The 20,522-nt window shown below is 39.9% G+C and overlaps 1 protein-coding gene across 4 annotated transcripts in view; it reads left to right on the top strand.

Annotated features, from left to right (window-relative positions):
* The window catches only part of PCCA (propionyl-CoA carboxylase subunit alpha), a 300,837-nt gene that overhangs the window by 266,627 nt on the left and 13,688 nt on the right, over nucleotides 1-20,522 (top strand). For all 4 annotated transcript variants that reach the window (XM_030036718.1, XM_030036720.2, XM_041128640.1 and 1 more), the window contains one exon: nucleotides 17,989-18,129. In XM_030036718.1, coding sequence (XP_029892578.1) covers nucleotides 17,989-18,129 — 141 coding nt within the window. The remainder of the gene's footprint in view (nucleotides 1-17,988; nucleotides 18,130-20,522) is intronic.

Genomic DNA, 20,522 nt, shown 5'->3' with positions numbered 1-20,522 from the left:
CCTGTATGTAACTTTGTTGATGTGAATGTTAAATTAATTAGTGGAATTATAAAGCCAGGTATATAACTAGTATTTCAAATTAAATAGTCAAACGTTGGGAAAATGAGGCTGGGAGGAATCAACACAAAAAGAAAATACAGCAGAGAAAAGAAAAAGAATTCCTTGGTGGTTGTTGTTGACTGCTACATGTTAAATTGCCTCTCTGCCCCACTGGCAAACCTTCAGTTTTGTGGACTCCAGCAGTTACAGTAGCTCTTCTGCATTGAACATATGTTGTATTGATTACTGTTTGTCATTATGGGCACTTGAAATGTAAATTACGGAAGCTTCTCTTCTGCTTGTGGTTTAATATTTTAGGGGAAATAATTTTAAGCGTAGATTGTTAATTGCGATTCGGTTTCATCTTTATTCTGTGAAGCTAGATATAACATTTGTGCTATTTTTGGGAGAATTGTGGTAGATTATGGTTGACATAAGGATGTTTTTATGAAACGCAGGTAATGGGGAGGAAAGATGGATGACACGTGCTGGCTTGCCGTATTTTTTGTAAGCCGACATCAAAACAATGATAGATGTTATATATGATCAGGTTTTTTTTGTTTGTTTGTTTGGTTTTTTTTTTAAGGAAAGGAGCTACTTTAGATTTTCATGATTTCACAGTTTTTTCCAAGAAAGCCAACTTCAGTCTTAAAATGCGTGTATAAAAAAGCCGTGAAGTTGTAGTTGATTTCTGAAAGATGTGAACTATAAAGCCTGTTGTATTTAAAATTGCCATTTACTCTCTCAGTAAATATATAAAAATGTGCCAATGTTATTCTAAAGCATTCTGCTTTTGTTTTCTTGGCTCTTACACAAAGAATATGTGAATCCTAAATCAGTAGTAAAACATGAGATCAAGTGTGCTATGGAAATGCTTTTCTTCTTCAGTGTACTTCCTAGAATTTTCTATAAAGTAAAAGCAGGATTGCTCAGTACCTGTAAAGTTGAGGAACTTGCTAGAAGGAAGGAGCAGTACCTTGGTAGCTAGGAAAATGACTGGTGCGGCATGACATCAGAAGTAGTGCAAGCTAGGTTCAGTTACTCTAGGAAAAAATGAGGACTGACTTAAAAGATAAAAAGTTGAAGGGTTGTGGGGATTCAAGGACACATTTTTATAAGGGAGAAAGAGCAACCGGAAGACCAGCTCCCACCGAAAGGGAGTGGTCACAGACACCCATATCTTTAATGTCTTCTAAAATCTCCTTTTCACATGTTTTACTTTAAAATTGCCATAAATAGAAATGACTTTGCCAAAGTCCCTATTTTTAGTTCATTTTGAAGTTAACAGAGAAGTTACGTCAATCTCGTTGACATTAGTTTTGTTTTTAATTTATGTAATATAACTTAAAATGATTCTTAGCTTATATTAGCTGATACTACTACATTCATACATTTTTTTGAAATGAAAACTGATGTCTTCAGATATCCTTCCAAGAACTATAGCTTTTCTTTCTTACTCTGTTTTGAACAGAACAAATTGGAATTCATGCAATGTGCCCTACACAATACAGAGTTGTCTTTCACATGATACTTGTGTGATGCTTAAGAGTTCAAATAATCATGTTTTTCAAGAAATGCTGAGAATCTCTGATATTTCTTTCTTGAGTTTTCCTTTTTTTCTGTCTGCTATCTCGTGTGGCATAACTTTGACAGAGGATAATGATGTTCAATGTGCAGCGGTGCTGCCTGGATGGTTCCTGTCTATGAAATTCAGATTTGCCTTATATGAAACCTAAAAGAAGAAGTAAAAAGACCTGAACAAAACTCAGCCTTCACTTCAGTTACAATTCAGTCATATGCTAGAAAACTCACATTTCTGAGTATTGATTGTGTTCATTTACCACAGCAAAGTGCATTCATTGATAACTACCTGCTGGTATTGAATCAATCTTATGTGAAGCACGGGGCATTATTGTCAGGTAGGGTAAATAATATTGATTCTATTTTAAAAAGAATACAGCATAGGAGAAATTAATTTGATTCTATGAAGTCATTTAATTATGTTCTATCGACTATATAAACAGTGAAGGTCATGTAATAATATGATATCATGAGGCAAGTTACAGCTGCAAGCTTTAGCGAGGTTACCCCTCCATAATGGCGGTAAACACATTTTGTTTTTATTTTGTATTAAAGGAGGAAGAGAAATCCAATGCCTGTAATCGATCTTAAAGTAGGATCCCAATTGGTACCAAATCCTCTGACGCTCTGTAAGTGGAACTATAGTCTTCACTGACTGCAGCAAACCAGGTCCCTGGTTATGTTGTAGGTCAGCAGGTTTTGAAGCTTCAAATATTATTCTGACTAATGTACTCTGCTGTCAAAACTCCTTATCTTCCAAGATAAGCAAATAATCAGGAATGGGAGAAGGGAGTTGTGTTGATTATACCTTTTTGCTTGATCATCTTTCAAGCTATTGGCTCTAGGAAAGAGTAGCAAGGAAGGACAAGTGCAGTAAGCACAACTACCACAAACATGAGTAAGCCATGGAGAGAGCTTCGCAATTGCTCTTGCATCTATTGCCCTATAACAATAATTAACTGTATTACAGTAAAGTTGTTAAACAGCAGCAGCTAAAGCAATGAAACTCTGAAACACAGACCCCTTCTTGGATTACAGGCAACCATGCAACTGAAATTTAGTCATCGATCGTATACCCCAAACATTGTTTTTATAGGCTGTACAATTAATCTTGAAGTCTTAGTATATGAGAAAGTTATCGATTATCATATACCATATGAAGAGAGCAGGAGACACTGAGAATTCTGCCAGTGCCTTGTGACCCTTGTCTCACTTTACATATTTAAGATAAGATCAAATAATTTGCAACCAAGTTGTAGCAAGTTGAACAGCTATCCAGAATTCAACACTTTTGGAAGCAGTAGTGAGGTCAAAAGAGCTGGAGGAATAAAAACAGTTGTCTGTATTTGAAAAGGAGGCAGAGGTGGTGAGCCATGTGACTATAACTGGTGGATACAGTTTTATCTTGAGTGAATTTTGTCTGTAGAAAGTAATCTATAGAGAAATGAAGGTAGATGAATAATTATTGCTAATCAATGTTACAGAAATCGACATAAGCATCGGTATGATTACATATACTGTTTTTTGACAACAGTATCTCAGTATCATATATTCAGATGTCTTTAGGCATTGGGCTTAAAGGTCCAGAGGACCTCAAGTGCCTATTTTGGCACCTACAGCAAAATTCAATTGCAATTTAGGTGTCCGAGTCAAAGAGAGTGATCCAGGAAGCTTAAGATCCAGTAACCTTCTAAGTGTCCTCAGGACACCTAAAATAGGTTTCACAGCTGTCTAACTAAAGGTACCTCCATCTTCTCAGCAACCCTGCTCTGGGGGACTAGATAGCGAATGTTCACTTATCTTCACTGTGCTGCTGAAACAAAGTACTTAAACTCATTTCAAGTCTCCTGGGAGAATAGTCTTCAGAAAACATCTAGCATGAGTATGCAGTGTTGAGTTCAACCCAAAGCCTAGCAGCTGTGGCCACATTTTTCAAAAGTCATAGCGGTAGAAGGTAGAGATGCTCACTTTTTGCAGCTCCCCTTCCTGCTGAGAGCGCTCGCCTAGAAGGCTGGAGATAGGGGTTCTGTGCTGACTTCCACGTGACAGAATTAAAATCTGCTCTGTCCCTGCAGTATATTGTAGTTGCCAAGTCTTAGGGGGGTAGAGGGAGAAACCTAGTGCTCAAGCCATTCTGCTGGGAAAGCAGATTCTGGTCCCCATTTCCAGAACCATTTCCCTGTGTCAAACTAGGCAGCTGGGTAACTCTGGGAACAGAGACCAGAAGGCAGTTTTCTCCTCTCCTCAGCTGCGTTCCTTAGCCTTTAAGCCACAAAAGCAGTTTTGTTCCTTCCTTGTCCCCTTTCTCCAACCCGTGACTACATAACGGCCTGCCTTACATAGCAGGAGCAGTCTTCTTTGAGCACCCTGTAGTCAATTTGTAAATATTTAAATTACTGAGTCCATTTTGAAGTATGGAGCTGCATCTTGATTGTCCTTTCAATATATCTACCCTGCTCGGTCACGTGTGTTGCAGTTTTAGTCATCTACTGATGAAGTCCTCCTTTAGCACCCAGAGCAGGATTGCCTTGTCAGCCAAATTCCAGCCATGTTGGATACACTTCAGCTTAAAAAAAGAGAAGAAAAAAGAAAAAATTTTTTTTTCTTGTTTCAGTGTGTCTCACTTTAAAATTTTATTCGTAAATAATAAGACTGATCTGTTCAACTTTGATCTTTTCCCACTGTGGAACATCTCAGTTCTATTTCCGCAAATGTGACAAACTGGGAAGCTTTAAAGCATTGGGATAACCTGCATGTTTCTTCCTAACATTATACTGAGTAGTGAGAGTATTGTGATGGATAAAATCAGTATTAGTTATTTCCAGTCTTACAACCCTTTCCTTCTCTTCATCCTCATTTTACTCTACACAGCAATGCTCAGGAATTTTTATTTCTCAGCAGTGTTCTTTGTTGTTCCTAGTTTCTTTTCCAGTTCCCACACCAGGTTTATATAATTATCGATACACAGACTCACTCTGGTTGCTATTTATGCCAAGTGTGATAAACTGGTATGTTGATAATAGGTATGTAATTATGGATGTGTTACCCTACCGTGTTATCACTGCTAAAATTCTTTCCAGTTGACTGGTATTCACCTCGTGACCAGTGGATCACTCCTAGTCTTCTCCTGGGGTAGAGAAATTCACTGTATGATTAACAACAGACTTGAGAATGAGTTCAGGTTTCTTGTGAATAGTGGTTTTGGTTTTTTGAAGCAAGGAACCACAGTTAAAGAAACATGACCAAGTTCTCTAGTGATGGAAATAAGTGCACTACAAGTTGCATTTCACCTTTTAAACCAGCAGAGAACTTAGCCTGGTGACCCTGGAAAATAGCTCTTGGGCCTAAACCAGTAGTAGCTGCAAGTGTAATAGTCTGGATCTACTGTAGGTTGTCTGAGCAATCATTCTGTTGGATTACACTCAGAAAAATGCTGGTGTGAGAAATAAACATAGTTTAGATACATAATAAGATAGAAGAAATGTATAAAATGCATGCATCTCTAAAAGAAATCCTAAAACGGCAATTGCAAATATATTTCCCATGGCATAAAAAAATGATTGTTCAGTGAAGTGAAGAGTAGGACTGATGAAATATTTATTCAAAGTCCGTTATCTTTGAGTTTCATTTGCATTTAAAGAAATATTCCTAGCTTGCTTTCTTCACTGCTTTCATTAGGATCGTCTGAAACAGTTTCACGCAATCCTTTAATTGTGATGTCAAAAATTGAGTCAGGAGCAGAGATGAAAATACGGAGATCAATACACTTCGTGCTCTGAATGCCTCACAAAACCTTAGTCTAATTAAAGAAATAAATACTAAATCACTTTAACCAACAACTTCAAAATATTGCCCTGAGGACAGAGGTTATATCAATTATGAAGTAGTGGCCAAAGCTCACACTCTAATAACTCTGGGGGGATGGTTACGAGTTGTTAACTGAGGTGCTCTAGTCCAACCTTCGTTTGGGTGATTGCGTTCTACTGCCTTATCAAGCGTAATTGCATACAGTAATGTTCATCACTTCATCTCCAGTCCCAAATCCACTGAATAATGTTGCTGTTCCTTGGTAAATGACTCCCAGGACTCACTTCTTACCTGAGCCTCTTATGTGAGCGTTATGGCTTTGGGCTAAGACAGCTCAGTCATAAATTGTCTAATGTGTATTTGGCAATTATTAACTTTGTATGTGTGTGAGTGAAATATTTATAAATATAAGCCTGGTTTTGAAATAGCTGCTCCAATTCATCAGCACACATAAGGGATGTGTTTGACTACATGAGTGCTTAAAGCTGAAAATAAGAGGCTAGTCTTTGAGAGGTTTGGGGTTTTTTTCTTCAGTTTTTGCTATCCATTTGATCTCAAATTTTCTGTTTTCTTTTTTCTGTCTGCTCTGCAATATTTTATGTATGATATGCAATGTCAGTTGAAAGAAAAATGTCAAAATGGTCCCTGGAGCAGAACTGGACCCTGCTTTCCTGACTTCTGGGTCACATCTAGGCTTGAAGAATGAAGTAGCTGTATTACTTGGTTCTGAGGAGGTGCAGCAGCAGAACTCTAAACGTGTATTTTGAACCAGGGAGGAGGATAGAATATAAGTACCTTCAGTGTTAAGTGGCAGATGATCAGGGGTTTGTATTGCCGTTTCAGATTTAGGTGCTTCAATTCTGCCTAAGTGTCCTGCTTTTTGTATGTAAGTCTTTTATTGGATCTAGCCCTTAGATATTAGCAAAGATTGTCATGTAAGGTTTGAATTATAAAAGCACTAGTCTGTAACATAAAAGAGCATTTTAAGTCCTACATGAATAGTGTTGCTAGTATTCATAGATGCAGCAGCATGTATTTCTGAATTACAAAGATTAGAGAATGTGCATCCATTGCTAATGTAGATATCCATCCTAATGCCATGAAATGATCCCTTGAAATTTAACTGTAGGAAACAGGTGTAATACTGGTGCTGTAGCTGCACTATTGCTGAGACTTTCATGATGATTTAGTATCCAGAATAATTAAGAAACATAATCAAAAACTGTTTTATTACATATCATAAAATTTATAGAGTTTTTGTGGATTTTCATAATCTTACCATCAGTCTTTTTCATTAATTTTATTGCATCTGAAATAAAAACTGAGTTTCCTTAAACTGAGGAATGAAAGAGGAGAGCACAACTTTCCCTGTATTATTTAGTAGTTTTTCACCAGCCCCACCCTGAAGAAGACAGTAAGGATGAGGGATTCATTTTTCAAACGAACAGTTTTTTTCTAGGCAGGTAAGTCCATATTAATGTGCAGTGTAGCAACTCACTTAGTTCTTACTGAATTGAAAGTTCTCACCGAAGGATCTTGGGTGATACCATGAACTTACTGAAATCAGTGGGACTACTGACAGAAACAAGTCCAGGACAAAACTGGATCCAGGATTTAAAGCCTCTCTATCTCTAACCTGAACAGTAATGCTACCAAACCCCCTAAATCATTTGCCAGGCTATGTAACTGCCGTGGTGTGAGAGCAGAGCGTCTGGCAGGAGGACGTATGGAAGAGATTATCACACAGTTTCTGTAAAGCTGCACCATCTTAGATGGCTTGAGTTCTCATACATGTAGTCACTCCTTTCTCACAGCTTCCCCTCATGACCAGCTAGACCTCGTGCTTTGAATTTTGAGTTTGCAGCAGCCTTACAAATGCATCTGGGCTTGCCCGCGTTCAAGGGGCTTCACATGTGAACTTCCCTAAATCCGTATTTCAATCCAGAGGGCTTTGTAAACCGAATCAAATCTCTGTAAAAAGGCCTTCGCTTCTTAGACACGTTTTTCTCCAGTTGTAGGTGTCATTGTGCTACCTGCTGTACAAAGCAAACCAGAAAGATGCTGTGGCTTAACCAAGTAGTATTTGGAAGCACTCCAAGGCAAATTAACAGACCAAGCTCTAACCAGTGCTTGCCCAACCATTAGAAAACTTCGTTAGCTGTGAAAGAATGCAGTTTGCTCTGCAATTTTCTCCCTATGAAACGTAGAGACTAAAACCATTTTTGCAGTCAGTGGAAAATAAGATCTATCTGAATGTTCTGTATGGTTGTAGGTAGCCTCACAGTGAATGAAAGGCCTCTGTGATCTGCTTTTTCTTCAGCTTAAGTGAGTGCCAAAAGTAGTGCAGAGCTTGAAGGGAAGAGAAGTCAAACATTATTATTCCATGGCCACCCAGAGGGGGAAAAACGTCAGTGTTTAGAAATTAAGCAGCATTTGCTTGACATTTTTGTAAATCAATTCAACTCAATAGGTTTTTTTTTTCTACAGGGGGATGTGTTGTGCCCCGAATCAGATAGTACTTTTCAAAAAGTACTTTCTTGCTGAACTTTACTGAATAACTTACAAATTTGTAGTTAACCAAAACGAACAAGGCTGAAAAATAGTAAGTATCCTACAGGCATTGGGTTGCTATATAATTGGTACTATAGTTTTACACATCTTTGGCTTTTCCCTTTTTATAAGTTATTACCTTATATACATCACTCAGGTCTCTAGTCAAACCATAGTCTACAGGTTGGTTGTGAGCCTTGCACAGGTCATGATCAATGAATGGGCTTCCTTTTTATGCTTGTGAGCATCCATTACTCTGACAAAGTTAACTTAGCAAGACATACGGACAACTTGGTTGTAACTGTGACCAGTGCAATTCATTGCAACCTTTATTAGTTGGACATCTGCGTAACTCTTCTGCTCGGACAGTGAATTCCAGGACAGTTGAACCAAACTTCTCTCTGAAAGATGATTGAAGACTTGGTCGTAGTGATATCATTACCACTTCCTGCAGCTCCTTTCCAATTATAAGAACAGGAGGAGGGCAAGCAGCTACTTAGGAAGCAGCATATTTTTATTTTCAGTATACTGAGCCTTCCTAGCCATTTTGTCCACGATACAATTGAAATCTCAGGGCAAACAAATATTATAGTTATATGTAGGAAATGGAGGTTCAAAGTGACAGCACATTTTGTCTTGCCTGCTACCGCAGAGTCTGCTCCATCACCTTCTTTTCCTGCATGCGTCCTGTAACAGTGGTCACTAAAAGTTGTGCTTTTTTTTTTTTTTTTGGTTGGTTTTGTGGGGTGTTTTTGTTTGTTTTGGGGGTTTTTTTTGTGTGTGTGTGTATTTTTTTGAAAAAAACAAAACCAAAACCCCGTCCCATTTTGCAACCATTTGCTTGTTCTCTGCTACACGATGAAGAGCGAATTGCATGGTTCTCGTCAGTGGTTACATTCTTATTGTTATATAATAAACAGGTGAAATGTTCTTGCCCATTTAAAATACCTGTAGAAATAAAATGTTTTTTTTTAATTAATACATGTTAAAACCCACTGTATCGTATAACGGGGTTAGTCATGTTTAGCCACACTATCTGTACGTAGCTGCTAAGATATATTTTTCCTACCCCAGATCATATTCCATATTTAGGGGGTATGATTTTGTAAACACTTAGGCATGTGATTGGCCTTACACTAACACCCAAGTCCTGATGGCTACTGTTGGCCTGGTTACATGTGAAAAGTTAGGCAAAAGGCTGCAGGATTGGGATGCATTTTGGAAAACAAGTAGTTGCTTTTTCTTGTGCAGATTTTTTCATGCTCTTTTTCAACAGATCTTATCAGAGAAATATCTATTATTCCAGTAGGAGCTTCTGGTGTTTTGAGCCAAAAAGCGAGTTGCTAATGACATAACTAAACCATTTGCGCAAAGTTGCAAGCGTTGTGGCAGGAACCTGTTTCTAACCAACCCGCAGATGAGTTGAGGCAGCGGTGTGTGTTGTACGTATGTTCCACACGTGGTACTCAAGGTGGTTCTCCCTGGCTTTTTCATTAAATAGCAGATATAAAGTAAATGTTTGAAGTATAAGTTGACCGTATTTGAAGCATAAGAGTGATGAAAGTGATGCATTATGTCACTGTAACATACTGACATTATCAATTATGTGTTATTAAACAGCTTAGCTAACTGAATGATTTACCTTGTGTTTAACTGCCTTTTTCAATTAAAGGTAGCAAATGCTGTAGAACTGGGGCACAGTCATAGAAACCATATATTTTCTCCTGTTAACACCAGCACTGCTGACATGCAGGTGATGGGAGTGTTGGCATTTTGCTGCAGGCTCTAATGGGCTAGTTTAAATGGTCTAAAAAAAGTGATTAATGATTAGGAGCAGGACTGTTACACAGCTTCACAGCTCTTTTCCTCAATGCGTTTCCATTTATGTCAACTAGCCACACACTTGGGAGGTGTTATTTCAAAGTAGTCAACCCAGGGCTTTTTTCTACTGCCATTTGTTTCTATTTCATAGGTCCCTTTGGTTGGCCAGTTATAGCTAGTGTTTCCTTAAAGTTGTAAGCTTCAGTGATAAAGGAGGATAATCCACAGGCTTTGTATGTCTGGTGACCAAAATCTAAACTGTTGAACTCGACTGTCATTTCAAAACAGTGACTGCTGTCTTTAACATCACTCTGCTTACTCCTGTTTGGTGTATTGTGTTGAAAATAATTTAAAGGTTCCTCTCAAAGTAATTGAAGCACTTTGTCAGCCCATAGGTGATTCTCTTCTGCTATTCACTTGATTTTTGCAGCAAGCAGTAATTTGTACATTAGTACTGCTTGTTTGTAATGGGTAACTGTCCACCCCCAAGCCCTCACTTAAATACAGGGATACACATATACATACATATTTGTTATGTGTATTTCTTTGGGAGCCAAGGTCGATAAACACTACCGCAACACCTTACACACCCCACCCCCCCAAGTAACAATTAGCTGCCATATGTAGGAAAAACAAGTAGTTCAAAAAGAAAGTTAAAAACAAGGTTGGAAAATGCCGTAACTCACTCTTTTTAATGAACCTTAGGACGGTGAAATATCTGGTAAATATAATGCATTCTCTTTGCTCTTTTAAGCTAAGGCAATATCAAGTGCTGAAGAATAGTAGAGGTGGAACACTCAAAGGGAAGATACCTTGTATTTTTCAGAAGTTTCTTTCACCGTGCTAGGACCTTAGAGCTTGTAGCTGAAAGTCGGCATTTGCTCTTAAGTATCGTGTTGTGAGCGAGGGGAATATATTTTCTTAGATCAGGACATTGAGTAGTATTTCAGTTGCTAGCATTTTGTCTTGGCATTTTGTTAGTGGTCAAAGTATGAAGCTAAGCCTTAGTTGTGTGCAAGTTCAACCAAGTTTTCTGAACAAGAAGCTTAAGAAAAAAGTTTATATGATAATTTGGGAGCAGGGGAGAAAAGATTTAGAGTGCAGTGGTGTTGGCTCCAGCTTGTATACTAGAGCCACTCTTCTGTAGAATATTTAGGCCAAGCAGATTTGCATTGTCTGTAGGGGAAGAAGCATGGCTCGAAGGTGAGCGTGTCACCCAGTTGGCTCGTCCTTGAATGCGGGGGTCAAGATGGCACTGTAGCTCATCTTCCTTTTGTAATGCTATTTGTAGTCACCTTCACCAAGAAACCAAGGCTCTGGCAGGCACACTGGATGTCCGTTGTGTGCCTGTCCCCCGACTTTGCAGTAACTTTGACTTAGTTGATCAACTTCGGCCGAATGTAACAGAGGGAGAAGGGTCCTAAAAGCATTATGGTCCAACCTATTTTGTGAATAAAAGGTGTCCAGCTAGAGGAGAAGGCTGCAGCTCTGTGTGGTGGAAAGTGTGGGCAGAGGGTTATCAAACTCATAAGGGGAGAGAATCTGCGCTGGGGAGTGCAGTTACGAATGCCCCCGAGGCTCTAACGCTGTTTTAGAGATGACTGACAACTCCAAAACCTGTCTGTGAGAAAGCAGGCTTTGTTTGTCCTGGTGTTGACACAGCTACTCGTTCTGTCTGAGAGATTCTCCTCTTCTGCTTCCACAGTAGGTCGAGAGGGATTTTCAGGGATTTTCTTGTCTCTGTATGTGCATGGGCCAGAATCAGTGTGGTTGTTGCTATGGGGGAGTGAAGCTGCTTCCCTTTTTCCTCCTTAGTAGGACATTTAACTTACTGGTAGCCAGTTGAATGTGGTGAGGTTTGGGTTTTTTTGAGACACAGGCACAGTTTCTGCTTAAAGACTCTGCATTTCTAGTCTGCAGATGGGTCAGGGGAACATCTGCTCTGGATAGTTTTCAAGCGTTACTTACCAACTCAGGCCCCCAAAATCTGGGCAGCGTGGTGACTATTCCCAAGGCATCCCTACCCTGCTACTTGTCTTTCGGAAGCGTGTGTTGAGGTTCATTACACACATTCATTCTTCAGTTTTCTGCTTGGCTCGGATTCGCTACTAAGATTCTGTTCCGAAACGATGATGTAAAATATATATATTTTTTTTTTTCTTAGGCGTCAGTGCAGCACTTTTTCCCCTGTAGTTCATAGTAGTAGTGCTTGTGGGCAGGTTTCAAAGGAACCTCATCTCCATATGGTTTTACTCGATAATCCTTTATCCACCATCTTCAGCTCTCATTCCGTTGCTTTCTTGCCTGTGGCTACGTTTCTATCTCTGCATCAATTAGCACAGTGATTTATACAACAAGCAAGCAGTTTAGAGGTAATGGTACACAATTAACATCTCATTCCACCATAAAGGGTATGCTAAATACCCCAGTCACTGCTTTCTCTGCCTGGAATTGAAATAAGTGTTTGTCCTAATTCATATGCTATCTGATGTGAAGTGGGCCCGCTTTGTACGGCACTACACCATTAATCTAATTATAGATAGCTGCAAATGAAGTGCTGTCTGAGCACAGAGACTGAAGAAAATAGCGCTTTTGTCATTTAGCGTGACTCCGTGCAGCAAGATCGCACTTGCCGCGGCGGCACGGCAAAATGGAAATCTGAATAATATCGCTGCCTGTTGCATCTTTTCTAATTACACCAGCCTTGTAAACACAACCGGGCGCTGATATAAATAGAGCTGTAGCTACGCTGTCATGTGGGTTGTAGGAGAAAATCCTCAGTGTGCTGTTGTATTAAATGATGCATCCTGATTGACAGCTACCTTGAGACTGCGCTGATGGAGTTGTCACAGCATTATGCTAACAGGCTGCTCCGGCGGCGGCAGCTGGAGCCGGCTCCTCCGCTCGCCCGGCTCCCCGCTCCCGGCTCCCCGCTCCCGGCTCCCCGCTCCCGGCTCCCCGCTCCCCGCTCCCGGCTGCGGGCCGGCTCCGGGGGAAGGACGTCGCCTCGCTCTTCGGGCTGGACGGGTTTCCTTCTGCCGGTTCAGCCTCAGTCCGGAGTGGAGGGGATGTGGTTTTGCACGGCTTTAACCCTCGTTAGGTTTCTCTAGAGTGTTAATTGTGTATCACGCGAGGACTGGCAAGTGGGAAGTGTGGCTGAATTACAGGTCTAATTAAGTTTCTGCTGCTGGAGTGGGTGCTATATGGTGGTGAGGCTTCTCTCTCTCTTTTTCTTGTGCTGCTGCTAAAGGCTTATGGGTTTTGTGGCTCTTCCGTTTTGTTGGTTTTTTAGTTGGGTTTGGGTTGGGTTTTTTTAATTTTTTTTTTTTTTTTAAACCGTCTCCGTAGCGTGTTGAGTGTGTGCTCCTCCGTTAGACTAAAAGTGCTGTTATTTTGTGCAGGTGTTAACGCCAGTCCTCACCACCACCCTGTGGAAGTAAATTAGCTCTAGAACTCAGAGCTCCGAAAAAAGCCTGTGTGATTTGCAGAATGTCATTTGTCTCCTTGTTGAGTAAGAAATCCTTGACTCTGAAAGAAGGTGATGCCTGACGCCCTCAAGTAATACAGAATAAATACATCATTCTGTTCAGATGCCGCGGTGGAAATCTAAGCGAGGGTACGGTCACGATGTTAAAATGTATAACGGTTAATAAAAAAGGCAGCGTGCTCGTTGTGTTCGGCACTGGAACGTTGCTTAGTATTGCTTTGAATGAATACTGAATAATGTACTACTTGTGAATCTATGATGGTCAAAGCACAGGTGACAACAGTTAAGTGACTTGAGGCAGGATGCGGATTAGGAATGTTAAAGGGAAATTATGTGACCACAGTTACTAAATTTCACTGAGTCCAAAAATGAGACTGTAAGGTTAGTGAAAATAATGAAGACGCACAGCAGACAGTTTCTCTACTGAAATCTGAGCTACCTAAGATTTTCAGCCTTCTGACCGCAAGAATGACAGACGTTTGGAAAACGCGGTTGAACATTTAGGTAAAGCGTACTGAAAATCCACATCTGGTCAGCAGTCCAAACACTACCGTAAGTAACATGTGGGTAGCGATACATTAGATTGCTCTATAAAATCTCCAATGGAGTTTGAACATTTACAGCTTCTAGGGACATGAGTTTCAGGTGTACAGGGAAGATCATATTTAATAAACTAATGTGAGATGTAACAGAGTGCAGTTTTTGAGCATTTTACTGAAGGTTTACAATATTCTGTTTTACACGGCAAGGGAACCATATCTGTGCAAACTACTGAACTTGGTTTTATGCAAAGATGGGGTCAGATGTGCCCTGGCCAACTTTTTTGTAGCAGCTGGTCTACTACTTGTCTACTGACTTGGGGGATCAGTACGGAATAGATCTACAAAAACCATCCACAAAACCCAAGGTACAATTTTCACTGTATTTGCGCTCCCCCTCCCCGCCCCCCCCCCACTCCTTTGCACTGCTATTGTTACGGCTTTTTGTTTTCTTCTTTTTTGTCACGGAGATTTGGTTGCAAGAGGCATTTTAGCGTTACAATTCATTTAGTGGGCAAGGTAAGACAGGATACTGTTACCCTTGGAAAACTGTGAAGTAACATCACTTTTGCCTACTGTAACTTTTGTCGACTGATTGTGGACTCCCAACAGTCTTGTGGAAAAGCAACCCCTGTTTTCTGTGCCATCAACAGCTGTGTGGCTCCTTTCGGCTACCTCTTTATTGACTTGACTTCAGCTGGCAGAATTAGGCTCTGGAACCCTGCGGAGCAGAGCAGTGGCTGGTGACAACTACTCATCAGCGCGGATCTGATGGCTAGCAGATTTTCATGCTCCGAGAGTCCACTTGCGATTTATTTATGACTCCCACGGATGTGTCTTCTGGTTTAGGCCAGTGGAAGCCTTCTGCTCGTTATTTATAACCCAAACTTCCCCAATTTATGCCCCTTCTTTCTCCCATCTCCCTCCTCCTCCTGAGGATAGAGGAAGAAAACATGACTGCGCTCCGTTAGTAGCATATCAAAACTTCTGCTTCGTATGTTCAGCATTGTCCTCGCTAAATCAAAGGCATAGCAGCGGTGTGAATCATGTAATGAAAAAATGTGGTATATTCTTAATTGTCTTTGTTGTAGCAGCACTGGCCGGCGTTGTTTGACGTGGTCTTCCAGAGTCTTGTGGCTCTGGCTGAGCTGCGGGCTGCACCTTGGTTAGGTGACCAGCCCCCCGCACATAAGAGACAGCCTTACAAAGGGACACTTTTGTGGGTATTTAGTGGGGGCCAGCAGCAGAAATACATCAAAGGTAATCTTAAAGAAGGAATCTTTCTTTGCGGCTTTGTCTTTTTATATTCTGAAAGGTCGTTTGTGAACCAACTGTGCCAAAAAAGGCCTTTCCCCAGAAGTTTACTGTTGTTATTTTTTACTTTTTGATTACAGTAACTTGCTTATCCCCCAAACAGACTAAAGAACAATAAACAAATACAAAAGGAAAAGGAACAGCTCATCAATAACAAAGACCCGCGTTTTAAAGCTTTGAGTGTACTGACTCTTACATCTCACTCCAAGCAAAGCAGGAATCCTGCAGAGAAAGGAATCTAAAAGATATGAAAATTGTAAAGATAGTAAAAACAATGTTTGGTAGGGATATTTTAACTTGGTGTGGAGAACTGAGCTTTAAAGTGCAGCATACTGAGGAACATGGTTATTCCCCCACTGCTGTACGTTGCGGAGCGCATAGGGAATTTTGTATTTCAGTCCCTGCGAAATACCGTAACCTAGATGAATGCAGAAGGACTAGCTCTCATTTTAAGTTTAAATTTGGAAATTGGGCAGCTCGGAAGTGTTATATGTGCCTTAAAAAACTAAATGGCATCTAAACCTAATCCTTTGAAATCATAACAAAATAGTCTTTTGCGAGAGGCAACAATATAGTCCACAAATCTAACTTATTTCTGTGTTCTTCCTTTTTTCCTTTTTTTATTTTTTATTTTCAGACTCTGAGTACAAAGACGACACTAACCATGGATACTGAAACTGTGCAATTTGGTGTAATTATATTCCCCCCCATAGATTTAATGAAGGACTTTTAAGTACAATTTATCTTTGATAAATAGTCCCTCTGCACAGAATGTTTATTAGATTGACAGCAGAATACACTCTGCAAGCTTTTTTTCCCTGCCACTTATGACTCAGATGAATTTTAATAGGAGTAAAAAGCTTTTATTTGCACAGTAATTTCACTTAAGGATCATATCCTTCAGAAACTGGCAGACACTTGTATGTCTTGATTGCAAAACAGACACTCAAGAGTAAAGAAACATGCATAAGATGTTATTATTTGACTTGTCACACTGCTGCAATTCTGTTTGCGGCTTATGTCATCAAATCTCCTATAGGCATCACCTCCCCTCTCCCTACAGCATACATGCAAGCGTGCATACGTGCACGCGTATGCACGCACACGTACGCTTTACTTTTAGGAAAAGAAACTGCAAGGAGCACACCGCATTGAATGTAGTTGCTTCTGCCGGGAGAGAACTAGCTGTATTTTGGGTTGGAAAATGTGAGCGCCACAGTCTTAATTGTCATGATGATGCCTGCAGGAGGCTTGGAGTTTAAAGCAGCTTTTTGCATACGAAATGGTGCTGGTTTCTCTGTGCCATATCAATTGTAACCAAGGCACATGTTTGGGAAGGGGTTCTCAAATCTTTGGGTGCCACTTACAGCTTCAGGGAGTATTGTTGTGGCATTTTATTGCATTTACTGGGGCGGCGGTGGGGGATTGGTTCGTTTAACCATTTGCTGGTATTTCTGACTCGAAGCAAGTATTTCTAACTGAACGGCCGCACTGTTCATTGCACATAATCTTGCGCGTCCAAACGCCGTTTACGGAGGATGATAATCCTTTGTTGTGTCTTTTTAATTTGGCTTTGAAAGCTGCTTTTTAAAAGATGTCATTGCAGAATTAATCACCTTTTGTATGTATTTCGAAATACCTTGTTCTACTCTCTACAGAAGCAGAAGGTAGAGTCCCCCTTTACCTTCACCATAAGGATATCGGATTTTTTCTGTCTGTGTAAAAATGAAAAGTAAAGACGTTCTATTGCTAATAAAACAATAGCTAATTGTTTTGGAGGAAAACATACTGTTCAAAGCAAGGTGTTGAACTTTACATCAGCAAAATACACATTTGAATTGTAAATGCCGTTCACCCAATGCTTATTATTAAAACCTTTGTTTAAATTATTGATGAAGTGTGGTGCTGGCCTTGGTGAGGCAGGAGTTTCCTGCAGAGACCTGCTGCCATCTACTGGCTTTTTGCATTCATTTTCAAGTGCACTGGGACAAATGTGAAGGCCATCTGTCTAAGTGCAATGAATTATCTGTCAAAGGGATTACAAGTTTTTAAAAACTAAAAGCCTGGAGCTGAAATGAGGGTACGCACATCTATGTTTTCGGCAAGGTTTTGTTTAAAGGGGTGCTCTCAGACGCTCGAGGGTCATCGTGTTCTTTTCCATTTCTAATTGCTATAAAACATACTAGCGAAAACATTCTTTTTTCTCAAGGTAGGTAACAGCTGCCGAACAGTTTTTATTACAGATAAAGTATATTCGATACAACCACAGTGTTAGATCAGTCTGCCTGTGCATGAAAAAAAAAGGAATTGAAATTGTTTAATATGTTTTAATCGCAAAACCTAAGCAAGTTATTAACTTCAAACATTCAATACATGATAAAAAGAAGTGTTTAAAAAGTAAACATAATGTTTAAAAACAATCATGTAATTGAAAAATCTGGCAGACTTCCCCAAAAGGTCATTTTCAAATTCAGCACAGCACTGGAAGCGAATCCCTCAATATTCCGTATCCACTGAAGATAATGTGCAGTAATTGTAAGGATATTTCTGTTTTTTAGATTTGTATCTCCCCTCTCTACCCCCAATTTTTAAATGTATCTGACATTTCTTTACCGTAGTTGATTCTTTCCTTTTATGTGCTCATTGCTGCAGATTGCGGTTGCATATTTTTCTTTCTGCATTCTAAAAATGAAACTCTGAATAAAGATGTCAAACAGTGATTTTCAGACACTCCTGTGAAGAACAGATAACAGATGTATTATATAAAAACACGTCGTAAAATAGTGCAGATTATTGACTGGAATTCACCAAGGTGCAGTTTTCTAAAACATTCCTCTTCCTATTCTTTAGTACAAATTACAAATACTGACGAAGGTTGCTGCAGAGCTGAGCAAGTACATGCCAGAGAAAGCAGCAGAGGACACCTCCAGCATTTTGAGATCTCCCATGCCTGGAGCAGTGGTGGCAGTTTCTGTCAAGCCTGGGGACATGGTAAGAAATGTGATCTATATATCTGCATTTTCATTATATATTCCACACAAATTTCTCCTTGGTGCAACTGAAACTACAGGTCACAGGTTTGGTGTGTGGTGTGGTTTTTTGTTTTTTTTTTTTTTTTTTTATGTCACCTGTAGAATAAAGTGTGCTGAATAATGTGTGCTGCTTTTCAATTGAATTATAAAAACTAATAAGGAAGCACAATTCAAATTAAACGGGCTTTAAAAGGAAAATTTTCAGCTGGGTACAAGTCCACAGCTGAAACTCAACAAATAGCTTGGTTTTGTATCCCAAGTGCCTTGGCAGGGGGGGAAAAAAACTGTGTGTGTGTGTGTATATGTGCATGTAAATATACGTAAGTATATATGTGCTGTTAGTGCTAGCAGGAGGGGACTGTTGATTTTCTGCCCTGAAGCAGTGACCATATTACTAAACACAAGGGATGTCGGATAGATATTTAACTTTCTTATCCCCCCACCCCCGCTTTTATTTTTTTAAGAATCCTGTGTTAGCATTTTGCAAGACACATGGGTTTCCTGAATTGGGAATTCCAATCTGGGAATTCCCAGTCTCTTATGGGAATCCTTTTGTCCTGCAGAAGGAATAAACTTGACATACAGAAGGGCAACAGAACGTGCCATTGCTGTCCCGGGGATTTCCATTGCTTCTTACCTCACATTGTGCTGGAAACGAATGTAAATACGGTGTTTTAGACTTACATATAAATACTCACTTGAGCTCAGCTTTATATGAAATTCTATCACACTGTATCATACGTTATTTCCGAGGTCAGGGCCATTATTTCTCATAACCATTGAAAGCAATAGAGTGATGCAGACCAGGAATATTTGAATCAGATTGTGCAGATTAATTTTAAAGTACTATTGTCAGTCAAATGATGCCATAAACATATATGTGGCACTTAGATACAAACAGAAAGCTTCAGTTGCAGACTTCATAATTTATAGCAATGAGACCTAGGTTTTCTTGAGAGATGATGTAGTAATGGGATCAAGATCCCAAGTCCAGAATCAGCAGTGCACTTATGATGTGACGGTCATCAATTGTGCTGGTAAAGTGATTTGTTTGCTTATGTTTTGCTATGATGCCACTTTTGTTTTTAGAATATATGGGTATTTCTGACTATTTACAGAGAGAAGGGAGTAATCATGTTAATATTAAAGATCTGTAGGTGCAAATGTTTATATTAATGAAAGAAAGACATTTCTGAGAAAACAACTAAGTACAGCTGAGTAGAAACTAGCAAGAGAAATTCTTTTAGCTTTTACACTTAGCTTTCTGGTATTGTGATCTATACATGTGCACACACACTTTTTATACCTTTAAAATCAGCAGTATTCAATTAAAATTAATCACTGTGTCATCACATGGGTAGAGAAATCTGTGATTTCTGTGTCTAGGCAGTAAGAGTGGCTGAGCGAGGGAGATGTTAAGCAAATACTTTTTTGGCGAAGAATAAAGGGAAACATTTTTAAGGCAAGGATTTTGAACCTTTTTTAATTTGTTTGAGATTTTTTTGAGAAGTTAATTCTGCTAAACGTTACCAGCCTTCTTGCCCTGAAGAATATTTCTTGTTGTCTTGAAGGAATAGAAGCAGTGGAGAAGGAGGCCAGAGCCAAAGAGATTTGAAGTAAATAAATAAATGAACCTCCCTCCACAAATCCACAAGTGGTGCAGTGCGTCAGAGCACAAGTTGTTAAATAATGTGTGGAGATTTTTTTTTTTCCTCTTCGCCTCTTCTGCAGCTTTTTGCTGGAGGCACTGAGTGGCAGAGCATTTGAACGGCATAATCTATGTTCTGCTGACCTGAGCTTGTCAATGCTAATTGTGTGGCTTTAATTGCAAAAACACATTTGCGTTATTGAAAAGGGTTTAACTTAAATCCTTCCTTTTCAGGACTAGTGTCAAAACGTTAAAAAAAAGCGAGCCAGCGAGCGAGATGAGGGTAGCATCCAGCTATCGGCACTGAATAAGCAGTGGGATGGTGTGATTCAGATTACATGTCTTGGCTGTCCGTCAGAAACCAGCTCACTCACTACAGCTGTTCAAGGCATGATGGGCAGGGAACTGTAGCTCCCTGATAAATACAGCTCTTTTTGTTGCACTGCTTGGGAAAAGTCTGATTTCTTTAGTGTGCTGGAGAAATGGGAATTTAAGTAGCTCCTATTCTCTGTTTGCAACTGGGTTTGGCAGCTCGAATTTGCGCAGCGGGTGAAAACGGCACAGCTGGAAAATGGGAGAGCCGCCTGGTAGTTGTCCATCCTTCCACTCGGGTGTTGCTGCTGCTCACAATAACGCTGTCTGGTTATTAGCTACTCCGAGATTGTTTTCTCCGAACCTGCGGTCTATGCTAAATAGCGTCAGTG

The sequence above is a fragment of the Aquila chrysaetos genome, chromosome 14 (assembly GCF_900496995.4).
Source record: "Aquila chrysaetos chrysaetos chromosome 14, bAquChr1.4, whole genome shotgun sequence".
Taxonomy (NCBI): domain Eukaryota; kingdom Metazoa; phylum Chordata; class Aves; order Accipitriformes; family Accipitridae; genus Aquila; species Aquila chrysaetos.
Note: the sequence above shows the minus strand (reverse complement) of the source record. Positions and strands in the feature narration are given on the sequence as shown.